Source organism: Nicotiana tomentosiformis, chromosome 5 (assembly GCF_000390325.3).
Source record: "Nicotiana tomentosiformis chromosome 5, ASM39032v3, whole genome shotgun sequence".
Lineage (NCBI taxonomy): Eukaryota > Viridiplantae > Streptophyta > Magnoliopsida > Solanales > Solanaceae > Nicotiana > Nicotiana tomentosiformis.
The window spans coordinates 100467466-100493880 of record NC_090816.1 but is presented as its reverse complement, the minus strand read 5'-3'; the positions used below and the strand labels follow the sequence as shown (position 1 = coordinate 100493880).

Below are 26415 nucleotides of genomic sequence, written 5' to 3'. Positions count from 1 at the left end.
TAAAAGTTAGTACTCCTCCTTTCATTATTACAAAATCTTGACAAAGTTATTACAACTACACTAATTAAAAGGAACTTTAGACGCCAAAGGGGTGTGTCATGTAATGTTGGCCTAATATTCAAATTAGACCTCCTGTAATCTCAAAGCCAACCAGAATGCACCAAGAACATATATATATATATATATATATATGTCACATTTGGAGGCCAATTAATTTACATTTGCAAGTTGAATCTAAGGAGGTGACATGCATCTGGAAAATTCATCTTGACACGCTTCAACTTTATTGAACAACGAATGTTCTTCTGTTTAACTATACTTGAATTTTTTCTAACTACATTATTATTGCAATTTTTTTCCTGAATTTCGTCAAGCCTATTCGCTCATTTTCTTTCTTTCTAAATTAGAGTTGCTACTTTCAAGCTCGGTATCTACTGACTTTAGTAATATATTTGTAAAATTAAGTCTAAAGGTCCTTTACTATTAAATAGAAGGCAAGGTGTGTTAATGATATTAAAGGTTATGGCACTGAGGACAAGCAAGTGTCGAATGACCAGTAAGATCACAAATCTGACAAATCACAGTAGTAGAAGTGGGAGTACGAGCCACACATGCAGGCAAAGTGATAAGGTGAGGGAGCCAAGACACCACGACCAGAGGTAGAATGCTTGAAAGGACCACCACGAGAAACTGGGGAAAGTGACAGACTATAATGAAACTATGAAATATTGCCACGAACATAATCTTGAGCCACGACCATGTCCACCTCCGCGACCATGACCACGTCCACGATATCCCGAGGAAGCAGAGGAAAGATGATCAGTAACTGTAGAAACCAACGTTGTAGTAGGTGATACTAGATCAGGAGAAGGCAAAGTACGAGCCTCATGAGTATGAAGCATCGTCCACAACTCAGAAAATCGAGGAGCAGGACGCATGTGCGAGGCCATGATCACAAAAGAGTCATAAGACAACGGAAGCTCATTCAGAGCACATCGAACCAACTCAGAGTCATTAACATTACGACCAATAGAGTGGAGGCAATCAGCCAATTCCTGAATCTTAGAGAGATCTCCCTTTTTAATAGTATGTAATTGATGCTTGTACTGCATTTCTCTCGCTGTGGATTGATGGAGAAAGTGAATTTTTAATGTGGTCCAAGCATCTACAACTGTAGAACAATGATATAATAGAGGAATAAGGTCACTGTGATCCAAACTCGTAGCTAACGCTACATTTGGCATCAGAACGGTATTCTTGGCACTGATGGCGCTGGTGACGGCGTTGTAGGTTCCTCCAACCTGGAACTTCAGATGCAAACCTTCATGGAAGCATCCAACCGGAGACTGGAATCTATCGAGGACATGCAGAAAAGGATGAATGTTGAAACACAAAGAAGGATGGATACGATGATGACATAGCTAAGCCGGCGAGAAGATCCTCACAGCACAGGGAGGTCTTATTTGGCTGCATTAGGAGTATCGCTGGTAGAGAGCAACCAATCATTTGTGAGCGGGCGTCATCGTACATGATCTACGCCGGTGACTCCGGCCACGCCGATATCCAAGGGTACCAATCCAGGTCTTACCCCTTCCACCCGTTACTGTACTCATAGCTCGTACCCCATTACCCCTATCCCTAAATGAAACCATGTCCTTAGTGTTGATGAACCCATTTTTTTCTCGCGATCCTCACTCGTACCCCCTCCACCCACAATAACATTTCCTCGCCCAACCAACATTTCAACCAGCCCGTTCGTTTTCTTACCCTATGTCCAAACCACACTGTCTCAACCCATTATCAATACATCCACCTTGTTTGGAACGTTTGGGTCCACTTCTGCTCGAGCACACCCACAGTCTTATTTTCCTACTTATACCACCCCTCTTAATGTACCAATTTACACCACCTTGGCACACATGTAACCATAACCCTTGCCCCCGGGCCATTATTCACAAGCCCATTATTCCCATCCCATACCTACAGAGCATTACTTTAATAGTCACTTTACTCAACCTATTCCAACCACCCATTTTTCTCCATACCACAACTCATACCCCTCCAATAGTCGACCTAACCGTATGCCTAAAGCTAAACTAGCTTTCCCAAATTTTGATGGAATTAATCCACTAGGGTGGATTAGAAGGTGTGATAATTTCTTTGCATTATACAAGGTTCCGGAGGAAGAGAAAATGACTTATGTGGCCATCAACATTAAAGACCATATTGACCATTGGTTTTATTCATATTTGATCGATAATGGGGGACAAGTCTCTTGGGCTGAATTATGTGCGGACATTTGCCTACGATATGGTCAAGCCCAACCTTTAGATGTGGTTATTTAATTTAATAGGCTTCAACAAGTAACATACGTTACTAGTTATCAACGTCGTTTTGAGGAGCTGAGGGGACCAGTTCTATTAGCCAGAACACATTTGGACGAGGCCTATTTCATTACTTGTTTTATTGGTGGGCTAACAACAGATTTAGGCCCAATGGTTAAGGTGTCTAACCCCCAAACACTCTTAACTGCTAAATGCTACAGCCAAGTTGTACGAGCAATCTTTGAATGAACAGGCCAAACCCCACAACCCAAAGACTTTTCAAAAGCCCATTTATTATTCTTCTAGCCTAAGGCCCTAATTTCCTCCTCCCAGTCAAGGTCCAACATTTACAAATCCCAAGCCCAACCCGAAAAATATCCACACAAAGTAGTTAGCCCAAAAGAACCCCATCATTGAGTCTCTAAGAAAACGTAAATTGTGTTACAAATGTCATGATCACTATTTCCCTGGACATGGGTGAAAACCACGAGCCTTAAATGCCATAGAGGGAATTGAGACTCCTGTAGAAGGCAAGGAGGAAGAAGAGGTGTTCGAAGAGGCTTTAGGTGAAACAGAGGAAGGAGGTGAGGTGACATTAGCTATGCTAATGGATTTGTCACATACACCCACCACAATCTGAATTCAAGGGTGGGTCAAGAAGCATAAGGTGTCCATACTAATTGATAGCGGGGCTACCCATAGTTTCGTTGACCCTAAGATTGTGAAGCAATTTCGGTTAACGATAGAACCAGTTCACAAGGTTATGAAGGTGAGGGTGGCAAACGGGCAACTAATGCCATACAACTATATTTGCCCAGAATTTTCTTGGACCATGGGAAACGAGTTTTTCACCTTAAACATGGTACTACTTAAAGCAGGGGGAGTGACATCATATTGGGCATGGATTAGGTGGATTGTGTGACACCAATCATGTTGCATACACGACCCCGTAGTATCTCATTTTTTAAGGATAAAAGACTCATTATTATAATGGGTAGTGACACTGAAGGTATATTGGCCGAGAGGGATGCAAGATCCATTGTCAAGATATTATGAATGGGCCAAGGCTGCTTGTCAGGCCATTTATTAAGCTTGGATGGAGGACAGGAGCAACAACAAAGTCTGGGCCCAGTTCAAAAACTAATAGAGCAATTTGCTGAGAGTTTTCAAGAACCAAAAGGACTTTCTCCAGGTAGAGGGTGTGATCAAGCCATAGAATTGTTGCATGGATCCAAGCCAGTAAATTAACGACCTTATCGTTATTCTTATGAGCAGAAGAATATAATTGAAAGAATGGTAAGGGAAATGCTTGAAGCCTAAATTGTGACAACCAATACATCTCTCTTTGCATTACCAGTCATCCTCGCTAAAAAGAAAGATTCAACTTGGCGATTTTGTGTGGACTATCGAAGGTTGAATGACGTAATAGTGAATAACAAATACCCAATTTCAGTGGTTGAGGATATACTTATTTTTCACGCCCCGAACCTGGGGGCAAGACCGGCACCCAGTGCCTCACCTAACCTAGAGTACCAAATTGTAACTAAGGGAATCTGAACATATAATGTCATAATTTGTCAATAGGGACACATTGCAAGCCAATTTGCGAAGTAAAATATAAAACTGAACGAAAACTAGCGCTGACTAAACATCAATATAAAGTTGGGCCGACAAGGCCATCATAACTACTACAACTGACAAATCACCATAATATACATACTAGGCCTACAAGCCAAACATACTACACTAGCTGACAAGATATGTCTACAAGCCTCTACTAATGGATGTATTGTGATCGAAACAGGGCCCCGACCTACCCATAACATATATACATATATACAGAAGATGTACACGAAAACCTAGACCTGATAACTCTAAAGGAAGTGGAGCTCACCTATCAGGCTGAACTCTGGAAACACCTACTGAGGATATCTACCCGTCTATCTATCTGAACATGTACGCATGAAATGTAGCGTCCCTAGAAAAGGGACGTTAGTACAAAATAATGTACCGAGTATATAAGGCAATAACATTACTGAAAGCTGAAACTGAACTGATAATATAATAACTGAAAGTAACTGGGAGTCAAAGATGATATGGAGATATACTTACCTGCTGATACTGACTCAAATCCTTTAATATAGTAAGTAAAATAAATGTCTGGCCCTATAAGGCTCAGTACGTTAACTTCTTGGCTGTAGTAGGCTCACTCATAGGCGCTCGGCATACTAGGCTTTGTATCTCGGCCATCCTAGGCTCGCTCATAGGCGCTCGGCCACAGTAGGCTCGGTATATATAACTTACCATCTAATCAGAGGTTTCCCAATAGGGGCCTGCCCACCGATTATAGCTAGATGGTAGTGAAAATACTGTAATACTATATATATATATATATATATATATATATATATATATATACACACACACACACACACACACACACCATCTGCTCTCTTGACTAGAAGAAGACAATACACAATTGAATATAAAGTCCCGATAAGGGAAAATAATGTAACTTCTGAGACTAGGATAATGTGAATAAATTCAAGAATACGAACTTCTCTTTATGTTGCGTTATTAAGCATATGTAGTTACGGGATCATGCCAAAATGAAGGAAAGGTTTAGCCTTAACATAGCTTATCACAATCTTTTCAATTACCAAGTTGAACTCGCCTCTTCTCACCTTAATCTACAACAACGATAATAATACTATCATTAAGTTACGAAAGGTACAACTATCGCACAATGAACAACAAGCTTATTTTGTATTAAAACGGATAACATCTCCCCTATAATCCTTACTTCCTCCAAATTCAAGATAACACCAACAACACCAAAAACAAAAATAAAAACATATATACATTATTTTTCAACCTTATGTACACCACAAAATACTACAAAACAGCCCAACACACCCTAATCTCTTCATACATCAAAACGACCACCGGAGTAGTGTCAAACAACCCGAAAATGTTACGACGAATGACCAGCCCAACACCCTGCATTTATGTGGTGTTTCTCCACAACCTTCCTCCTCCAAAACGGCACAAAACAGTAGAAAAACACGCAGCTCAACAGCAACACAAAAGAGTCCACAAAACAGTCCGCTACAAGTGAATAACTCGAATTCACGGCTTCCGATCACCGTCCCGTGAGTTCTTACAAATATAGAACGACTTACTATGAATTTAAAGCTGAAAAAGATGGATAAAAGAGAGCAGTAAACTTACCTTATTTTTTGGATAACTCGGCTCCTATCTTGGTTCTTCAAACTCTACGTTTTTACCTCCAATTAGAACTTGAAAGGGAATGAAAATCAATTGGGGTTTGTAGAAACTTTTTGGGAGGATTTTTGCAGAGCTTATGTCTGGTTATTATGCCCTATTATCAGTATAATATATGAAAGAGATAGGACTTTAAAAAGGCCTCTTTGGACGACCCCAACTGGCCCATTTTTGGACGGCCCGAACTGGCCCATTTTTGGATTCTCGTTTAAGCAAGTAGGTGATAGTCTGTGCAGTCTCTCAAAAATGCCCATATCTCTCTACTCCGATATCGTATTGACAAACGGTTTAATGCATTAGAAAATAGACTCATAGATCTTTAATTTGATAGGTGGAACACCCATAACACTAAGTATATTGTGAGACAAATCGCAGTTATATTTGACCAAAAGTTTCAGTAAAACTTATGAACGTAACTTGTGATGACTTTTATCGACTTTTGTTCCACCACTCGCTTGACTTCAAAACATAACACACGACTATCATACGACTAACATAACTTATAACATAACCTCCTTATCATGTTAAATACCTTGGTATCACCCCACAAGTACATGTTATAACATTCTCAACTTGTCGACTTTCGACGAAACATTATTTTCTTCAATTCCTTTAGCTTCTGAACCTTCCAACCCTATTTGTACTTGTTGTTCACGATCTTCAATATTTGTAACCTCATAGGTAACATGATTAACTTACTTTATATATTTTCAAAGAATATCTCATTTTTGGTCCTACATTAGTTTGCTCACGACGCACTTTTACGTACGAAAATATAGGGTGTAACATTATTCCCCCCTTGGGAATATTCGTCCTCAAATGTTTACTCTTAGAGACTTTGTATAAAAAATTTTGCCAGAGTCTCCTCCGTACACTAGACTAAAATCAACCTGCATGCAGCCATAAAATATACTATGCATGCCACACATGGCCAATTTCTATAAATAGCAACACTTTTCCTCACACAGTCGTAAATTATAAATACTGAAAGTCAAGAAATAAGAGCTTACCTGATGACCTATTAGCTTGAATAGAGTTATGCTGTAGCATCCCATCTCGAGCCATATCTTCAGTTTGAAATATGTGGGGGTATATTTAGACTTCATTTCTTCCTCCGCTTCCTATGTCATCGCTTCCACATTCTTGCTTCTCCATAAAACCTTCACGGAGGCTACCTCCTTATTTCGTAACTTGCGGATTTGTCGGTCTAGGATGACAACTGGAATTTCCTCGTATGAAAAGTCCTCCGTAATCTGTACATCATCTATGGGCACCACTCTGGTAGGATCGCCAATGCACTTACGTAGCATAGATACGTGAAAACTAGATGGACTGACTCCAATTCTGAGGGCAATTCTAGCTCATAAGCTACTTGGCCCACTCTCCGAATGATCCTATAAGGCCCAATATACTGTGGGCTAAGCTGCCTTTCTTTCCAAACCTCATCACGCCCTTCATAGGTGATACCTTTAAGAATACCCAGTCATTAATCCCGAACTCTAAGTCTTATCGCCGCACGTCAGAATATGACTTTTGACGACTCTGAGCTGTCAACAGTCGCTCCCGGATAAGCTTTACTTTCTCTACGGTCTGCTGAACAAGGTCTGGCCCATGTAACCCAGATTCTCCAACATCAAACCACCCTATAGGAGATCTGCACTTACGCCCATACAAAGCCTCGTATGGAGCCATCTGGATACTGGAGTGGTAACTGTTATTATATGCAAACTCGACAAGAGGTAGATGTTCATCCCAACTTCTTTTAAAATCCAACACACATGCTCGTAACATATCCTCGAGCGTCTCAATTGTGCGCTCGGCCTGTCCATCAGTCTGTGGATGAAAAGCTGTGCTGAGATTCACCTGAGTCCCTAAACCTCTCTGAAATGACCTCCAAAAATGTGCTATAAACTGGGGCCTACGGTCAGATATAATAGATACTGGTACTCTGTGTAGCCGCACTATTTCCTTAATATATAACTTTGCATAATCTTCTGCTGTATATGTAGATCTGACCGGTAGGAAATAAGATGATTTTGTTAGCCTATCGACTATCTCCTATATATAATCGAACTTACGATGAGAACGAGTTAAACCTGTGACAAAGTCCATGTTTATCGCCTCCCATTTCCACATCGGGATCTCTATAGTCTGCATTAGCCCTCCGGGCTTCTGATGCTCTGCCTTCACCTGCTGGTAACTAGGACACTGGGCGACAAACTCATCAATGTTCTTCTTCATATCGTTCCACCAATATACATCTTTAATGCCATGATACATCTCCGTCGACCTAGGATGAATGAAGTACCACGAATAATGTGCCTCTGACATAATCCTGTATCGTAGCCCTGCTACATCTGGAACACACAGACGACCCTTGTGTCTGAGAACCCCATCTCTCTTGAGCTCTAACAACAGCTTCTTCTGTTGCGGAACTCGCTCTCTCAACTCGACCAACTTTGGGTCCTCGCACTGCCTTTCCTTGACTTCAGCTATGAGAGATGATTTTGCAGTGTTTTGGAGTACAACTCCACCATCGTCGGAATCTATTAACCGAACCCCCAAATAAGCCAATTGATGAATCTCTCTAGTTAATTGTATTTTCTCGGCCTCTACATGTGCTAAGCTATCCATAGATTGGCGACTTAAGGCATCTGCTACAACATTAGCTTTCCCTGGATAGTGGAGAATGTTAACATCGTAATCTTTCAATAACTCAAGCCATCGCCTCTATCTCAAATTCAACTCTTTTTTCTTGAAGATATATTGTAGACTTTTATGATCTATAAATACATCAACATGAACACCATATAAATAATGCCTCCATATCTTAAGTGTATGGACAACCTTAGCTAACTCGAGGTCGTGGGTTGGATAATTATTCTCGTACTTCCTTAACTGCCTTGAAGCATACGCAATTGCCTTCCCATGTTGCATCAGGAAACATCCTAACCCGACACCTGAGGCATCACAATACACGGCATAACCCTCCGGACCCTCTGGAAGTGTTAGAACTGGCGCTGAGGTCAACCTGTTCTTAAGCTCTTGGAAACTCCGCTCGCAAGCCTCCGTCCACTGAAACTTAGTTGCTTTCTGCGTCAACTTTGTCAATAGTGCCGAAAGGGAAGGAAAACCCTCTACGAACCTCCGATAGTATCCAACTAAGCCTAGAAAGCTACGAACCTCTTCGGAGTGGTAGGTCTAGGCCAAGATTTCACGGCCTCAATCTTCTGAGTGTCTACCTTTATACCTTCATCGGATACAATATGCCCCAAGAATGCTACAGACTTCAACCAAAACTCACATTTAGAAAACTTAGCATACAACTTACGATCACTGAGGGTTTGGAGTACCGCTCACAGGTGGTCCGTATGCTCATCCTCTGAACTTGAATAAACCAGAATATCATCAATAAATACTATCACGAACATAGCTAAAAATGGCCGGAATAGGCTATTCATCAAATCCATAAATACGACGGGTGCATTCGTCAACCTGAAGGACATGACAAGGAACTTGAAGTGGCCATATCGGGTCCTGAAGGCTGTCTTCGAAATATCTTTCTCCCGAACTCTGACCTGGTGGTATCCCGACCTCAAATCTATCTTTGAAAAGAATCTAGCCCCCTGCAACTGATCAAATAAGTCATCGATCCTTGAAAGTGGATACTTATTCTTAATATTACCTTGTTTAGCTGCCTATAATTGATACACATCCTTAGCGAGCCATCTTTCTTCCGTACAAATAGCACCGATGCACCCCAAGGTGAGGTATTGGGCCTGATGAAACCTTTCTCTAACAAATCTTTTAACTGCTCCTTCAATTCGACATGTGCCATTCTATACGGAGGGATGGATATTGGTTGAGTTCCTGGAAGAAAATCGATGCTAAAATTAATCTCTCGCTCTAGAGGAATACCTGGAAGCTCATCTAGAAACATATCTGCATACTCTTTCACTACGGGAATAGACTGAAGTGTAGGTATCTCAGCATCTGCATCTCTAACTCGCACAATATGATAAATGTACCCTTTTGCGATCATTTTCCTCGCCTTCAGATATGAAACAAACCTACCTCTGGGTGTCGCTGTATTACCTACCCATTTAAGGACTGGCTCACCCAAAAAATGAAATCTGGTTGCCTTTGCTCGGCAATCAACTGTGGCATAGCAAGCTGCCAACAGTCCATGCCCATGATAGCATCAAAATACATCATCTCTAGCTCAACTAGGTCGGCTGAGGTCTGACTACTACAAACTATCACCGTACAACCTCGGTAAACCCGTATAGCAATAATCGGTTCTCCGACCAGTGTAGATACCGCAAAAGGATCACTTAGTATTTTAGGCACTATACCAAACTTCCCCGCGACAAATGGGGTAATATATGATAACATAGATCCTGGGTCTATCAAGGAATAAGCATCGTGAGAGCAAATGGTCAATATACCTGTCACAACGTCTAGTAAAGACTCATGGTACTGTCGACCCACTAGAGCATAGATACGGTTCTGATTAATACCTGAACTAGAACCTCTACCTCTGCCTCGACCTCTACCAGCCGAAGACTGAGACTCGCGCCCTGAAGGATGCACGGACATAAATAATCCTGTTGCTGAACTTGCTGGTTGTGCCATACCCCAGAATCTCTATTTGGGAAATCTCGCACCATATGCCCCGGACGCCCACATGTATAACAAACATCAGAACCTGCTCGTCATTGGCCCAAGTGTCCTCTACCACAGATGTCACACCGCGATAAAAATGACCATGTCTGCCTTGAACCTTGTTGTCGCTGCAAACCCAACGCCCATGAGCTCTCACCTGGTCCTGACTGCGTATAGCGGTCATACCTGTAACCCTGTAACTGAGTTGGCAGAGGCCTAGGTAGCCGTCCAAAGTACTGGGGCCTATAATTACCCTGAGACTGCTTCTGAAACCTGGGAAATATCATCCTCTTACGCTGCCCTTGCTTAGTCCTCTCTGTACCCTGCTGCCGATGCCTACCCCTTTATTTTCTGAGAGAATGCCTGAATCTGGGAGATATCCATACTATCCTGCAATGCAGCAGTGGCACATGCCTCGGTCAACTCTAGGGCTAACCCTGCTATAAACCTGTGGATCCTGTCCCGCATAGTGGAAACTATGGATGGTGCATATCCAGCCAATGAGTCAAAACGAAGACTATACTCTCGAACACTTATATTGCCCTGCTTGAGGGCTAGAAACTGATCGGCCCGAGCCTGTCGGATTTCCCGCGGTAAGTACTGGTCAAGGAAGGCATCTGAAAAATTCTCCCAACTAGCTGGAGGTGCATCACGTGCCCTGGACCTCTCCCATCCCTCGTACCAAAGGATGGTTATATCTCGGAGTTGAAAAGCTGCTAGCTCAACTGCCTCTTTCTCTGTGGCATTCATAACCCGAAAGATCTTGTGAAGCTGATCTATGAAATCCTGCGGGTCCTCCCTCTGATCTGTCCCCGTGAACTCTGGGGGACTCAAAGCAATAAATTCTCGGACCCTTGAACTCCTAGACCCCTCATCAAATCCTATACTAGCTGATGCCCTAGCTTGTTGTTAGGTAGCTACCAATTGTGTAAACAAATGCACAACACTCCTCAAGTCTTGATCTGATGGAAGTGGAGGGGGAACTGGGAGTGCGGTATCCCTAGGAATCTCCTCAGGTGGTGGAGGAGCCGGTAATGGCTGAGTGGGGGTCTCGCCTTGGGCCTCAGACTGGGACCCATCTACTGGGGGTACCTTGCTGGTCCTCTCACCTGCTGCTGTATCTCCCCTCTAGCTAACCATAGTCTTTCTAGTCACCGTCATCTGTGTATGCAAACACCAACACGTAAGTTTAACTCAATTTTCCTATAACTTAGTTCTACAGCACGATTTAGATTTGAAAGAAGGGTAACCAACTCCTAAATGCCTTGTAGTTCCCTGCTTATATAATGTGGTGCACAACACAACTATAAACAAGACCCTACTAGACATGTCTTGTAGACTCCCTAGGACAGAACTTTTCTGATACCAAGTTTGTCACGCCCCGAACCTGGGGGCGAGACCGACACCCGGTGCCTTACCTAACCTAGCGTACCAAATTGCAACTAAGGGAATCTGAACATATAATATCATAATCTAGCCATGGGGCCACATTGCAAGCCAATTTGCGAAGTAAAATATAAAACTGAACGGAAACTAGCGCTGACTAAACATCAATATAAAACTGGGCCGACAAGGCCATCATAACTATTACAACTAACAAACCACCAAAATATACATACTAGGCCTACAATCCAAACATACTACACTAACTGATAGGATATGTCTACAAGCCTCTACTAATGTATGTATTATGATCGAAACAGGCCCCCGATCTACCCATAACATATATACATACATACAGAAGATGTACACAAAAACCTAAAACCGATAACTCCGAAGGAAGTGGAGCTCACCGATCAGGCTGAGCTCTGGAAACACCTACTGAGGATGTCTACCCGTCTGTCTATATGAACATGTACACATGAAATGCAGCGTCCCCAGAAAAGGGACGTCAGTACAAAATAATGTACCGAGTATATAAGGCAATAACATTACTGAAAGTTGAAACTGAACTGATAATATAATAACTGAAAGTAACTGGGAGTCAAAGATGATATGGAGATATACTTACCTGCTGATACCGACTCAACTCCTTTAATATAGTAAGTAAAAGCCCTATAAGGCTCGGTATGGGTAACTGCTCGGCCGTAGTAGGCTCGCTCATAGGCGCTCGGCCATACTAGGCTTTGTATCTCGGCCATCCTGGGCTCGTTCGTAGGCGCTCGGCCATAGTAGGCTTGGCATATATAACTTACCATCTGATCAGAGGTTGCCCAATAGGGGTCCGCCCACCGATTATAGCTCGATGGAGGGGAAAATACTGTAATACTGTGTATATATATATATATATATATATATATATATATATATATATATATATATATATATATATATATATAGACCCTCTGCTCTCTTGACTGGAAGAAGACAATACTCAATTAAATATAAAGTCCCGATAAAGGAAAATACTGTAACTTCTGAGACTAGGATAATGTGAATAAATTCAAGAATATGAACTTCTCTTTATACGAACTACAAAACAGCCCAACACACCCTAATCTCTTCATACATCAAAATGACCACCGGAGTAGTGTCTAACAACCCGAAAATGTTACGACGAACGACCAGCCCAACACCCTGCATTTATGTGGTGTTTCTCCACACCATTCCTCCTCCAAAATGGCACAAAACAGTAGTAAAACACGCAGCTCAACAGCAACACAAAACAGTCCACAAAACAGTCCGCTACAAGTGAATAACTCGAACTCACGGCTTCCGATCACCGTCCCGTGAGTTCTTACAAATATAGAATTACTTACTATGAATTTAAAGCGGAAAAATATGGATGAAAGAGAGCAGTAAACTTACCTTATTTGTTGGATAACTCAGCTCCTATCTTGGTTCTTTAAACTCTACGTTTTTACCTCCAATTAGAACTTGAAAGGGAATGAAAATCAATTGGGGTTTGTGGAAAATATTTGGGAGGATTTTTGCAGAGCTTCTGTCTGGTTATTATGCCCTATTATCAGTATAATATATGAAGGAGATAGGACTTTAAAAAGGCCTCTTTGGACGACCCGAACTGGCCCATTTTTGGACGACCCGAACTGGCCCATTTTTGGATTCTCGTTTAAGCAAGTAGGTGATAATCTGTGCAGTCTCTCAAAAATGCCCATATCTCTCCACTCCAATATCATATTGACAAACGGTTTAATGCATTAGAAAATAGACTCATAGATCTTTAATTTTATGGGTGGAACACCCCATAACGCTAAGTATATTGCAAAAAATCGCAGTTATATTTGACCCAAAGTTTCAGTAAAACTTATGAACGTAACTTGTGATGACTTTCATCGACTTTTGTTCCACCACTCGCTTTACTTCAAAACATAACACACGAGTATCATACGACTAACATAACTCATAACATAACCTCCTTATCATGTCAAATACACTGGTCTCACCCCACAAGTGCTATAACATTCCCAACTTGTCGACTTTCGACGAAACATTATTTTCTTCAATTCCTTTAGCTTATGAACCTTCCAACCCTCTTTGTACTTGTTGTTCACGATATTCAATATTTGTAACCTCCGAAGTAACATGGTTAACTTAATTTATATATTTTCAAAGAATATCTCATTTTTGGTCCTACATTAGTTTGCTCACGATGCACGTTTACGTATGAAAATATAGGGTGTAACATTGATGAACTACATGGAGCTCAGTTTTTCTCAAAAACAGATTTACGCTCGGGGTATCATCAGATTCGTATAAAACAAGGGGATGAACACAAAACGGCATTCAAAACTCATCATGGCCTTTGGGAATTTTGAGTAATGCCTTTTGGATTAACCAATGCACAAACAACCTTTCAAGCACTCATGCATAAGGTTTTCGGTTCCTATCTTAGAAAATTTATCCTAGTATTTTTTGACGACATCCTCATCTTCAGTGTTACCCTGGAGGATCATGTTATACACTTGAGAATAGTGTTTGAAGTTCTCAAAGAGAACAAGTTGTTTGCAAAGTAATCAAAAGTAATACAAAGCTCATACCATGCACTCATGTGTGCATACGAATGCGTGGAAGGAATTCAAAGATTTATGTTTCAAGATGAATCAATTCCGCACGATAGAATACAAGAAAGTGAAATTTTCCTAAGGTTTCGGCAGCCTCTCAAAGATAAGTACAGACGTCTCTGTACCGATCCGCAAGACTTTACTAAACCTGCTCATGACTCGTGAGACCTATGTCACCTAAAGCTCTGATACCAACTTGTCACGACCTGAAATCTCATCAGTCGTGATGGTGCCTATCTCAATACTAGGCAAGCCGAAAATCTCAATAAACCACCATATCTTTTAAGCTTGAAAATATAATAATTAAATTCAGCGAAAAAAATCTCACAATTTCAAATATAACACTCCCAAAACCCGGTGTCACTGAGTACATGAGCATCTAAATGAATACAAAGTCTGACTAATAAATATCACTGTTTGAAATATAGAACAATACAATAACTAAACAGGAAGGGAATCAAGTATGCGATCGTCAAGCAGCTACATTGATAGTCTCTAATAGAAATAACTCTGAATTCTAGCAGTCGTCGTATCTGGGAGCACCTGGATCTGCACACGAGGTGCAGAGTGTAGTATGAGTAGAACTAACTCAATAAGTAACAAGACTAACCTCTGGGCTGAAAGCAATGACGAGCTCCGCAGGTATAGTCAAGTATAAATAATGGTACAAAATATAGGCATGCTTTCAAATTTAACAGTTAAACTCAATACAATTGAAATAGCTCAATACTGCATGATATAAGGAATAAGACATCTCAGTAGAAAGACTTCATGTAAATACTGGTCACAAATTATCCGGTCACTCGGTACTGTTTATGGCCAATCTAGCCCAGGGTGTTCCAACCCGTATATAAATACACATCGATTGATAGTCAGTCACCCAGTACTATATAAGGCCAATCCAGCCCTGGGGTAATTTATCCCCAAATGCAAATGATAAGGACAAAATCCATGTCCAGGTAAATTCATTACAACATAAATAAGTAAGGCAAGTCCATGCCCTGGGAAACTCCATCCCAAATATATATATAATCAGTAAGTAAGGCAAGTCCATTCCCTGGGAAGTCCATCCCGAATATATATGGTCATCTACGCTCACTGGGGGTGTACAGACTCCGGAGGGGCTCCTTCAGCCCAAGCGGACTCTCGGAGGGGCTCCTTCAGCCCAAGCGTGATAATAAAGACAATAAGGCCTACTACAGGCGGGCATCCCTAATCCATAAAATAGTAAAGCCAGTAAGGTCTGCTGCAGGCGGGCAGCCCCAATCCAGAAAATAGTAAAGCCAATAAGGCATGCTGCAGGCGGGCAGCCCCGATCCAGAAAATAGTAAAGCTAATAAGGCATGCTGCAGGCGGGCAGCCTTGATCCAAAAAATAGTAAAGCCAATAATGCATGCTGCAGGCAGGCAGCCTCGATCCAGAAAATAGTAAAGCCAATAAGGCCTGCTGTAGGCGAGCAACCCCGATCCAGAACAATAATAATGTATAAAGCCATTCTGGCCTACTACAGGCGGGCAACCCCGATCCATTTAATAATAACATATACAAAGCCAAATGGCCTGATGCGTTGCGCAGCTCAATCCCATAAATATACTCACAATGGACAATTATTACCGAGTGTGAAATGTATATTTTAGAACAATTAATTCAACAGTATCACGACCCCATGGGTCCTAAAATATCAGCACATAGGTTACACATGATCTTTATTACAAGCCTTAGCTAATTCCTCTAACACGTGCCACACGTTCAGATAATAACATGATTCTTTAATTTTACTACTTCACAGGATTTATTTAAGACACACTTTCTGTGGTGCACGTCTACATGTTCGTCACCTATCGTGTGTGTCACCTCCAAACAATTCATATCATACCAAATTCGGGAATTCATACCCTCAGAACCAAGTTTAGAAGTGTTACTTACCTCCAACCGTGTAATTCTTTACTCCGCTATGCCTTTGCCTTGTGAATTGGCCTCCAAACACCTTGAATCTAGCCACAATTAACTCGTTTCAGTCAATAAAATTTATTGGAATTAGTTCCATAAGAAAACGCTAATTTTTCATTAAAATCCAAAAATTAGCTCAAAAATTGGCCGTGGGGCCCACGTCTCGGAACCCGATAAAAGTTACAAAATCCGACAACCCATTCAATTAAGAGTTCAACCATACTAATTTCACTCAAATTCGACTCTGAATCGGTGTTCGAATCCCAAAAATTTATTTTTATGAAATTTATACAAATTTTCCCCAAATTTCCATTTCAAAGTACTAATTAAATGATGAAATCAGTGATATATTCATGTATATTAACCAAATCCGAGTTAGAATCACTTACACCGATGAATTTCTTGCAAAACCCACAAAACTTCGTGTCAAACCGAGCTCCCAAAGTCCAAAAATAAAATAATAACCTAAACCTCGGATATATAGTACCCCTCTGAACTTCCAATGTGCGGTCCGCACAAAAATGGCGCGGCCACACATCCCCAGCTCCTGCGGTCGCACAAAAATGGTGCAGCCGCACATCACAACCTTCTCCTATACCAGACTTCGGTAAATTGGCCATAAATTAGCTTTTGAATCATCTCAAAATTCTTTGTAGATCAAAAGATATAAGCTTCCGAAATCGGACGAGCGAATCTGCAGAACTCCCTGCAGTGTGGCCGCGGACAGAATTGTGCGGTCCACGCCTCTCCTATGAGGTCCGCATTTTTATGCTGCGGTCCGCACTCTTATGTGTGGTCCATGCCTCTCCTTCACCTCAGCACCCCAAAATGCGCGGTCCGCGCCCCTAAAAGTGCCAGAACAATATTAGAGTGCCGAAATGTCCGGACTCTCTCAAAACTCATCTGGAACCTCCCAGACACAAACCATATATGAATTTCAATTATAAAACACGCTACGGACCTGATCGCACACTCAAACCACAGAAAAGAGGTCATCTTGATGCGATATTGACCGTGGTCAAACTCTAAAATTTCTTAACTTTACTAATCTCTCAACCAATGATCCAAACATACACCCAAGCCCCTCGGGACCTCAACCAAATATACCAACACGTTCCATAACATAACACGGACCTACTCGAGGCCTCAAATCACATCAAACAATGCTAAAACCACGAACCGCACCTCAATTCAAGCCTAATGAACATTGAACTTTCAAATTTTATATCTTGTGCCGAAATACATCGAATCAATCCGGAATGACTTCAATTTTTGCACACAAGTCATAAATGACATAACGAAGCTATTCCAATTTCCAGAATCGGATTCCGACCTCGATATCAAAAAGTCAACCCCCCGATCAAACTTCCCAAAAATTTAACATTTCAAGCCTAATTCCACTACGGACCTCCAAATAATTTTTCGGACACGCTCCTAAGTCCAAAATCACCATACAGAGCTATTGGAATTATCAAAACTCTATTACAGGGTCGTTTACACATAAGTCACCATCCGGTCAACTATTTCAACTTAAGCTTCTAACATGAAATTTATTCTTTCAAGCTAACTCCGAAATACCTTAAAACCAAAACCGACAATTCACACAAGTCATAATACCTCGTAGGAAGTTATTCAAGACTTCAAATAGTTGAAAGGAGCGTAAATGCTCAAAATGACCGATCGGGTCGTTATAATCTCCCCCACTTAAACATACGTTCGTCCTCGAATGTGCCAAGAATTGTTCCTAAGCCTTTAAATCTCCGTTCCTCCTTACCATGCACATATCTGGGGTGATCCCACGTCACCCTATTCTATAAAGTCCTGACAACATAACACAACTGAAAATCATTAATTTAACCTTAGCCCAAAACTTGGAGCCCAATTTCTAACACCCAAAATTCTTTCCAAGATCTAAATCTCACACACCGTATAAGTCTGAACAAGCTCTATCAAGCCATAGCCATATCCTCATATATAATCATATTACATACTACACAACTCACATGCCCGCAACACCATTCCCGATCACAATCACAGTAATTACTCCAAACCAACAAAGTACAAGTATTAAAACCCCGCATTCAACAGAATCTCATTCCAAAACCTTCGTACACTGCCAATGATGAAAGAAACAATCAAAAACTCATAACCTCTTATCAGATCGACAAGTCATGGAGCTCTCCCGCCCCACCCAGAACCAAAATCACTTTCTAAGCCGACTTTCAATATTATCCTCCCAATATACCATAATCAAACCTGATGGTACCCATTCTAGATCCAATGACCTTATATTATTAAACATAACTATCCCACAGACACGCCACATCAGTATAACTCCAGCCACCACTGCGTAATCCGTGTAGCCAAAATGGAAGATGTCTCAAAGTAGAGAACTGTATTGTAAGTTCAACAAGCACAACCACAAATGTAATGCTATAAGCTCTTTATATATATAGTAGAACCAAGACACACAAGTTTAATAACAGTAACCAGCTCTTCTAGAGCTCACACTAACATCATTCGCACGGACAACTCACATGCTATAGTATCAATATCTGGACCCACACGGACAACTCACGTGCCAATAATATAAATATTTGGACCCGCACGGACAACTCACGTGCCAATAATATCAGTACATGGATCTGCACGGACAACTCACGTGCCAGTAACATAATCCACCTGGCATGGTCATAGGCCTTTAATTCAAGCATATCATACAGGATCAATCAAATAAGTACACATGAATCATCGTAACTGATCACAACTCCAGCACTCACATGGCTATCACATCCTTCATGCACGATCATCCCACTAGGAGTATTCCCATAATTCCTCCGTGCCACATATCAATAACTTGTATATCATTAGTCTATTAACTAGGAGAGTACTGTAATACCAATGCACCTCCGTAAATCAAAACACAATGCCCCTTTAAACCGCACACCCTTATCAGGGATTACTGAGAAACTATAACATTCATCTAAATATATAACTCTGACCACTCCATCCAGAATTTGTGATCTTTCTTTCAAGAATGAACTGCCACCTCGTACATATAAATCTAAATCCCGCACAACACACCACATCTATTATGCCATCATGTGACAAGCACAAGAATCTCATTATCATCTTTGAGTCACCAACAATTTACATAGTACATACCCTATTAGTTAGAAACCTTTCTCTTGCTTCTTTCCAGGAGGAAGCCACAATACACAACACGTTCCCCACACCGGTAGGAAATATCTGGCTCAAACCATGGTAGAAACCATCAAGAACACTTTGAAATCCATTTGCACATAACTAAACTATCATAACTAAATTCCTCTAACTCGACCAAACCACGTAGGTAACCAAAACCCAAGAATATTGCCATCAAAACATCTGTAGAGTCTCACCACATCATAATTACCCCTATAAATACCACAACCGAAACACCCACTCTGAAAATACCTTATTTTAGTCTAAGGCCGTTTCATTCACCTTCCTGATACCGAAATATAAAATCCATAATGATATACAAAAATGCCACAAGTCTCAACACCATCCAACTTAAATCTCATATTTTATCCATAAACAAATCCGCCAAAAATTCTCAATTGTTACATATTAATCTCGAATCTATTAGAACTTTCTCGATAGTTACCCCCCTTTGTTCAAATCCACATTACACTGCCCAAATGGGACAAAAGACACGTGCCCCATCAGTATAACAACACTCAAAGAAGTAACTCTACTTTAATATCACCTATCAAATTCATACTCCGTGCGCACTACATCATTCACAAATAACAACTCACTCATCCCACGATTTTCATATACTCATAAAGCACAATATAACTCGTATCCAGAAATTTCCCCACTCGAGTCATTCTTGAACTCCACCTCTGCAAGTCATCTCTGATTCCCAAGTATACTTCAGACCAAACAAAAAATTTGACACATAACCATGAATTGAATTGTCAATAGCAGGCTCCCCCACTTGGCTCAAAGCTATAGATTAAAATATTTGATAACTCACAATATCCATGCTTTATTGCTGCCTTAATACCATAGTCAGTTCAATAAAAATTCTTCTCAAGCTCAAGACACACCAACCATAAAATACCCCTATCATCCGTTAATCTCGCATTCATTCTCTTAACACTCAAGTCAGCTTTCTCAACTAGATTCAAATTCAAGTCTCAACACATACGCCCCGCTGGCAGAAAAGAAACTCTCTATTCACATCATAAGGAACAAACCTACATAGATTACTCCGCATGAGATAACCAACCTGCTTACTCTCAAATTGGCATCTTCTTATACCCTTTCGCAACCAACCAACCTGCTTACTCTCAAATTGGCATCTTGTTATACCCTTTCGCAACCACAATTACTATGAAATCACTTAATCTTTCTGAGTCCAACTCATTAACCAGACACGAGAATTTAATTTTTCCCACAATTTAACAACGTGAAAGATCTTTCAAAACATTCACGCTCGAGATTGTATGTCACATCAAAACAAAAATAAAGCACCCAATGGCCTTCCTTTACATTTCAAGGAAACACTTCTCGTCACATTCAAATCATCTTAACACATCCCGCAGTTACATCATACTCATCACAAAGTCATTCTACCGCTCATCGAGCCACAAATTCCATTCGTAGGGACATTACCGGACATATGAGCCCAAATGTACATGTTACAACTGAAGCTACCGAGCCTAAGCTGCGGTCTAAACCTGCCCTCAAGTCCTCCAGACTGGCCCATCACCAAAACACACAAGCCGGCGATACAAATCTGATATCGAGCGCTCATGTGCGCATACGAATGCATGGAAGGAAATCAAAGAGTTATGTTTCAAGCTGAATCAATTCTGCACGGTAGAATACAAGAAAGTGAAATTTTCCTAAGGTTTCGGCAGCCTCTCGAAGATAAGTACAGACGTCTCTGTACCGATCCGCAAGACTCTACTAAACCTGCTCATGACTCGTGAGACCTATGTCACCTAAAGCTCTAATACCAACTTGTCACGACTTAAAATCTCATCAGTCGTGATGGCGCCTATCTCAATACTAGGCAAGCCGAAAATCTCAATAAACCACCATATCTTTTAAGTTTGAAAATATAATAATTAAATTCAGCGAAAAAAATCTCACAATTTCAAATATAACACTCCCAAAACCCGGTGTCACTGAGTACATGAGCATCTAAATGAATACAAAGTCTGACTAATAAATATCACTGTTTGAAATATAGAACAGTACAATAACTAAACAGGAAGGGAATCAAGTATGCGATCGTCAAGCAGCTACCTTGATAGTCTCCAATAGAAATAACTCTGAATTCTAGTAGTCGTCGTATCTGGGAGCACCTGGATCTGCACACGAGGTGCAGAGTGTAGTATGAGTAGAACTAACTCAATAAGTAACAAGACTAACCTCTGGGCTGAAAGCAATGACGAGCTCCGCAGGTATAGTCAAGTATAAATAATGGTATAAAATGTAGGCATGCTTTCAAATTTAACAGTTAAACTCAGTACAATTGAAATAGCTCAATACTGCATGATATGAGGAATATGACATCTCAGTAGAAAGACGTCATGTAAATACTGGTCACAAATTATCCGGTCACTCAGTACTGTTTATGGCCAATCTAGCCCAAGGTGTTCCAACTCGTATATAAATACACATCGATTGATAGTCAGTCACCAAGTACCGTATAAGGCCAATCCAGCCCTGAGATAATTTATCCCCAAATGCAAATGATAAGGACAAGATCCATGTCCAGGTAAATTCATTACAACATAAATAAGTAAGGCATGTCCATACCCTGGGAAACTCCATCCCAAATATATATATATAATCAGTAAGTAAGGCAAGTCCATGCCCTAGGAAGTCCATCCCGAATATATATGGTCATCTATGCTCACTGGGGGTGTACAGACTCCGAAGGGGGTCCTTTAACCAAAGCGTTATAAGTTGACCGCGCTCACTGGGGGTGTGTGCAGACTCTCGGAGAGGCTCCTTCAGCCCAAGTATGAAAATAAAGCCAATAAGGCCTGCTGCAGGTGAGTAGCCCCGATCCATAAAATAGTAAAGCCAATAAGGCTTGCTGCAGGCAGGCAGCCTCGATCCAGAAAATAGTAAAGCCAATAAGGCCTGCTGTAGGCGGGCAGCCCCGATCCAGAAAATAGTAAAGCCATTAAGGCCTGCTACATGCGGGCAACCCATATCCAGAAAATAGTAAAGCCAATAAGGCCTGCTGCAGGCGGGCAGCCTCGATCCAGAAAATAGTAAAGCCAATAAGGCCTGCTGTAGGTGGGCAAACCCGATCCAGAACAATAATAATGTATAAAGCCATTCTGGCCTACTACAGGCGGGCAAGCTCGATCTATTTAATAATAACATATATAAAGTCAAATGGCCTGCTGCGTTGGCAGCTCAGTCCCATAAATATTCTCACAATGGACAATTATTACCGAGTGTGAAATGTATATTTTAGAATAATTAATTCAACAGTATCATGACCCCATGGGTCCTAAAATATCGGCATATAGCCTACACATGATCTTTATTACTAGCCTCAGCTAAATTTCTCTAACACGTGCCACATGTTCAGATAATAACATGATTCTTTAATTTTTCTACTTCACAGGATTTATTCAAGACACACTTTCTGTGGTGCACGTCTACATGTTCGTCATCTATCGTGTGTGTCACCTCCAAACAATTCATATCATACCAAATTCGGGAATTCATACCCTCAGAGCCAAGTTTAAAAGTGTTACTTACCTTCAACCGTGTAATTCTTTACTCCGCTATGTCTTTGCCTTGTGAATTGTCCTCCAAACTCCTCAAATCTAGCCACAATTAACTCGTTTCAGTCAATAAAATTCATTGGAATTAATTCCATAAGAAAATGCTAATTTTCCATAAAAATCCAAAATTTAGCTCAAAAATCGCCCGTGAGGCCCACGTCTCGTAACTCGACAAAAGTTATAAAATACGACAATCCATTCAATTACGAGTTCAACCATACTAATTTCACTCAAATCCGACTCCGAATAGGTGTTCAAATCCCAAAAATTCGTTTTAAGAAATTTCTACAATTTTTTCCAACTTTCCATCTCAAAGTACTTAGTAAATGATGAAATCAGTGATATATTCATGTATATTAACCAAATCCGAGTTAGAATCACTTACCCCGATGAATTTCTTGAAAACCCCACGAAAAACCGTCTCAAACTAAGCTCCCAAAGTCCAAAAATAAAATAATAACCTAAACCACGGATATATAGTACATCCTCTGAACTTCCAATGTGCGGTCCACATAAAAATGGCGCGGCCGCACATCCCTAGCTCCTGCGGTCGCACAAAAATGGTACGGCCGCACTTCACAGCCTTCTCCTCTACCAGGCTTCGGTAAATTGGCCATAACTTTCTCTACATATGTCTAAATGATGATTTCTTTACCTTTCTCGAAACTAGACACGAAGATCTACAACTTTCCTTTTGAATCATCTCAAAATTCTTTGTAGATCAAAAGATATAAGCTTCCGAAGTCGAACCGGTGAATCTGCAGAACTCCCTGGAGTGCGGCCGCGGACAGAATTGTGCGGTCCACGCCCCTCCTCTGAGTCCGTATTTTTCTGCTGCGGTCTGCACTCCTATATGCGGTCTGCGCCTCTCCTTTACCTCAGCACCCCAAAATGCGTGGTCCGCGCCCTCAAAAGTGCCAGAATAATATTAGAGTGCCGAAATGTCCGGACTCGCTCAAAACTCACCCCGAAACTCATCCGAAACCTCCCGGACACAAACCAGACATGAATTTCAATCATAAAATACGGTACGAACCTGATCGCGCACTCAAAACACTTAAAAGAGGTCGTCTTGACCCGATATTAACCATGGTCATACTCTCAAATTTCTTAACTTTACTAATCTCTCAACCAATGATCCAAAAATATACCCAAGCCCCTCGGGACCTCAATCAAATATACCAACACGTTCCATAACATAACACGGACCTAATCGAGGCCTCAAATCATATCAAACAATGCTAAAATAATGAATTGCACCTCAATTCAAGCCTAATGAACTTTGAACTATCAAAGTCTATATCTTGTGCCGAAATACATCGAATCAATCCAGAATGACTTCAAATTTTTCACACAAGTCATAAATGACATAACGAAGCTATTCCAATTTCCAGAATCAGATTCCGACCTTGATATCAAAAAGTTAACCTCCCGGACAAACTTCCCAAAAATTCAACTTTCGACATTTCAAGCCTAATTCCACTACGGACCTCCAAATAATTTTTCAGACATGCTCCTAAGTCAAAAATTACCTACGGTGTTATTGGAATCATCAAAACTCTATTCCCGAGTCGTTTACACATAAGTCACCATCCGATCAACTATTTCAACTTAAGCTTCCAACATGAAATTTATTCTTCCAAGCTAACTCCGAAATACCTTAAAACCAAACCCAACAATTCACACAAGTCATAATACCTCGTAGGAAGTTATTCAAGACTTCAAATAGTTGAAAGGAGCGTAAATGCTCAAAACGACCGTTGGGTCGTTACTTTAGTAAACCTTTAGTAGATTTACTCAAAAATGGAGCTTTTTCATGGAATGACAGTGCTACTGTTGCATTTGAAGAATTGAAGAATGCAATGGTGCATGCTCCAGTTTTAGCACTACCAGATTTCACAATTCCTTTTTTTGTTGAGGTGGACGCCAGTGGAACAAGATTAGGAGCAGTACTAATGCAGATCCATAGAGCAATTGCTTTCATCAGTCAAGGGCTCAGTCCAAGACATTTAGGTCGCTCAACATATGAAAAAGAGTTGTTGGCCATGTTGATAGCAGTCGAGAAGTGGAGGCATTATCTCCAACCCAATCATTTTATCATTAGGACAGACCATTTTAGCTTGAAGTTTCTAAAGGATCAACGAATAACCTCAGCACTACAGCATAAAGGGATTTCCAAACTAATGGGCTTGAATTATGAGATCCATTACATGAAAGGTGCAGATAATGTAGTGGTTGATGCTCTGTCGAGAAAATAAGAGTTTATGGAGGAATGCAATGGTCTTACTGTAGTTCAACCCAAATGGATACAAGAGGTGTTGGAAAGTTACTGTGAAGTTGCTGAAGCCCAAGACATCATTAAACAACTAAGTTTGGATGCAAGCGCAATTCCAAATATAACATTGCAAAAATGGATCATTAGGATCAATGGTTTAATTTGGGTGGGCAGCATCAAAGGATTGAGCAAGTTCATCATTGAGAAATTGCACGCTACACCATGGGGAGGGCATTCTGGTATTACCGCAACAAAAAAAGATTAAAGCTCATTTTCTTTTGGCCTACTCTAGGGAAGGACGTGAAGGAAGTGGTGCAAAATTGTATGATATGCCAAAGAAACAAAGGGGGGCATGTGCCTTATCCAGGGCTTTTACAGCCACTACCAATACCCTCGAAGGCTTGGGAACACCTCATCATGGATTTCATCGAAGGCCTACCTAAGTCACACTGGAAGGACTCAATCTTAGTGGTCATAGACAGGTACACCAAGTATGCTCATCTATTTTCCCTGACACATCCTTATGATGCAGCACAAATAACTCAGTTGTTCCTAGACAACATTTACAAATTACATGGGATTCCAAGCTTTGTCCTTTCAGATAGAGATCCCATCTTTACTAGCTTGTTTTGGAAGGAGCTTCTCAAGGGGATACACGTGGAACAACGTTTGATCTCGGCATATCACCCACAAATCGATGGGCAATCAGAGAGATTAAATCAATGTGTAAAAATATATTTGAGATGTATAACAGGACACAAACCACGTGATTGGAGTAAGTGGCTTCCCATAGCAGAATTTTGGTACAACACGAACTATCAGTCGGCAATAGGAATGACACCATTCAAGGCTCTTTAAGGCTTCGACCCTCCTCAGCCCTTTTTTGAACTAGTGGCACAGACACGATTGGAGTTACTAGATCAAATCTTGAGAGAGATAGTTACTCAACAAGATTCTCGAGGACAATATGACCAAGGCACAAAATAGGATCTATCAATACGCTGATTCCAAGAGAAGTGATAGAAATTTCGCAGTTGGAGAAATGGTGTTTTTGAAATTACAACCCTATCATCAAACATCAGTGG

At 40.9% G+C, this 26415-nt stretch overlaps 1 protein-coding gene across 1 annotated transcript; it reads right to left on the bottom strand.

The window, feature by feature from the left end:
- Window positions 1-707: 707 nt before the first annotated feature.
- On the bottom strand, window positions 708-10561 carry LOC138892872 (uncharacterized). The gene is made up of 3 exons (XM_070176621.1): window positions 10432-10561; window positions 7688-8284; window positions 708-1321 (listed from the first exon to the last, which is right to left on the bottom strand). The coding sequence occupies exons 1-3, from the start codon at window positions 10559-10561 to the stop codon at window positions 708-710; spliced, it is 1341 nt and encodes a 446-aa protein (XP_070032722.1).
- Between the last annotated feature and the right edge of the window lie 15854 nt (window positions 10562-26415).

Bases quoted from the DNA above. Each gene is read 5' to 3' on its own strand.
- LOC138892872 (XM_070176621.1), bottom strand. From the start codon at position 10,561: ATGATATTTCCCAGGTTTCAGAAGCAGTCTCAGGGTAATTATAGGCCC. The intron at 8,285-10,431 runs GTGAGAGCTCAT...TCCACTATCCAG, and splicing joins CTATACGCAGTCAGGACCAG to GGAAAGCTAATGTTGTAGCA. The intron at 1,322-7,687 runs GTAAGTTCGATT...GCTTCCATGAAG, and splicing joins AGGTTTAACTCGTTCTCATC to GTTTGCATCTGAAGTTCCAG.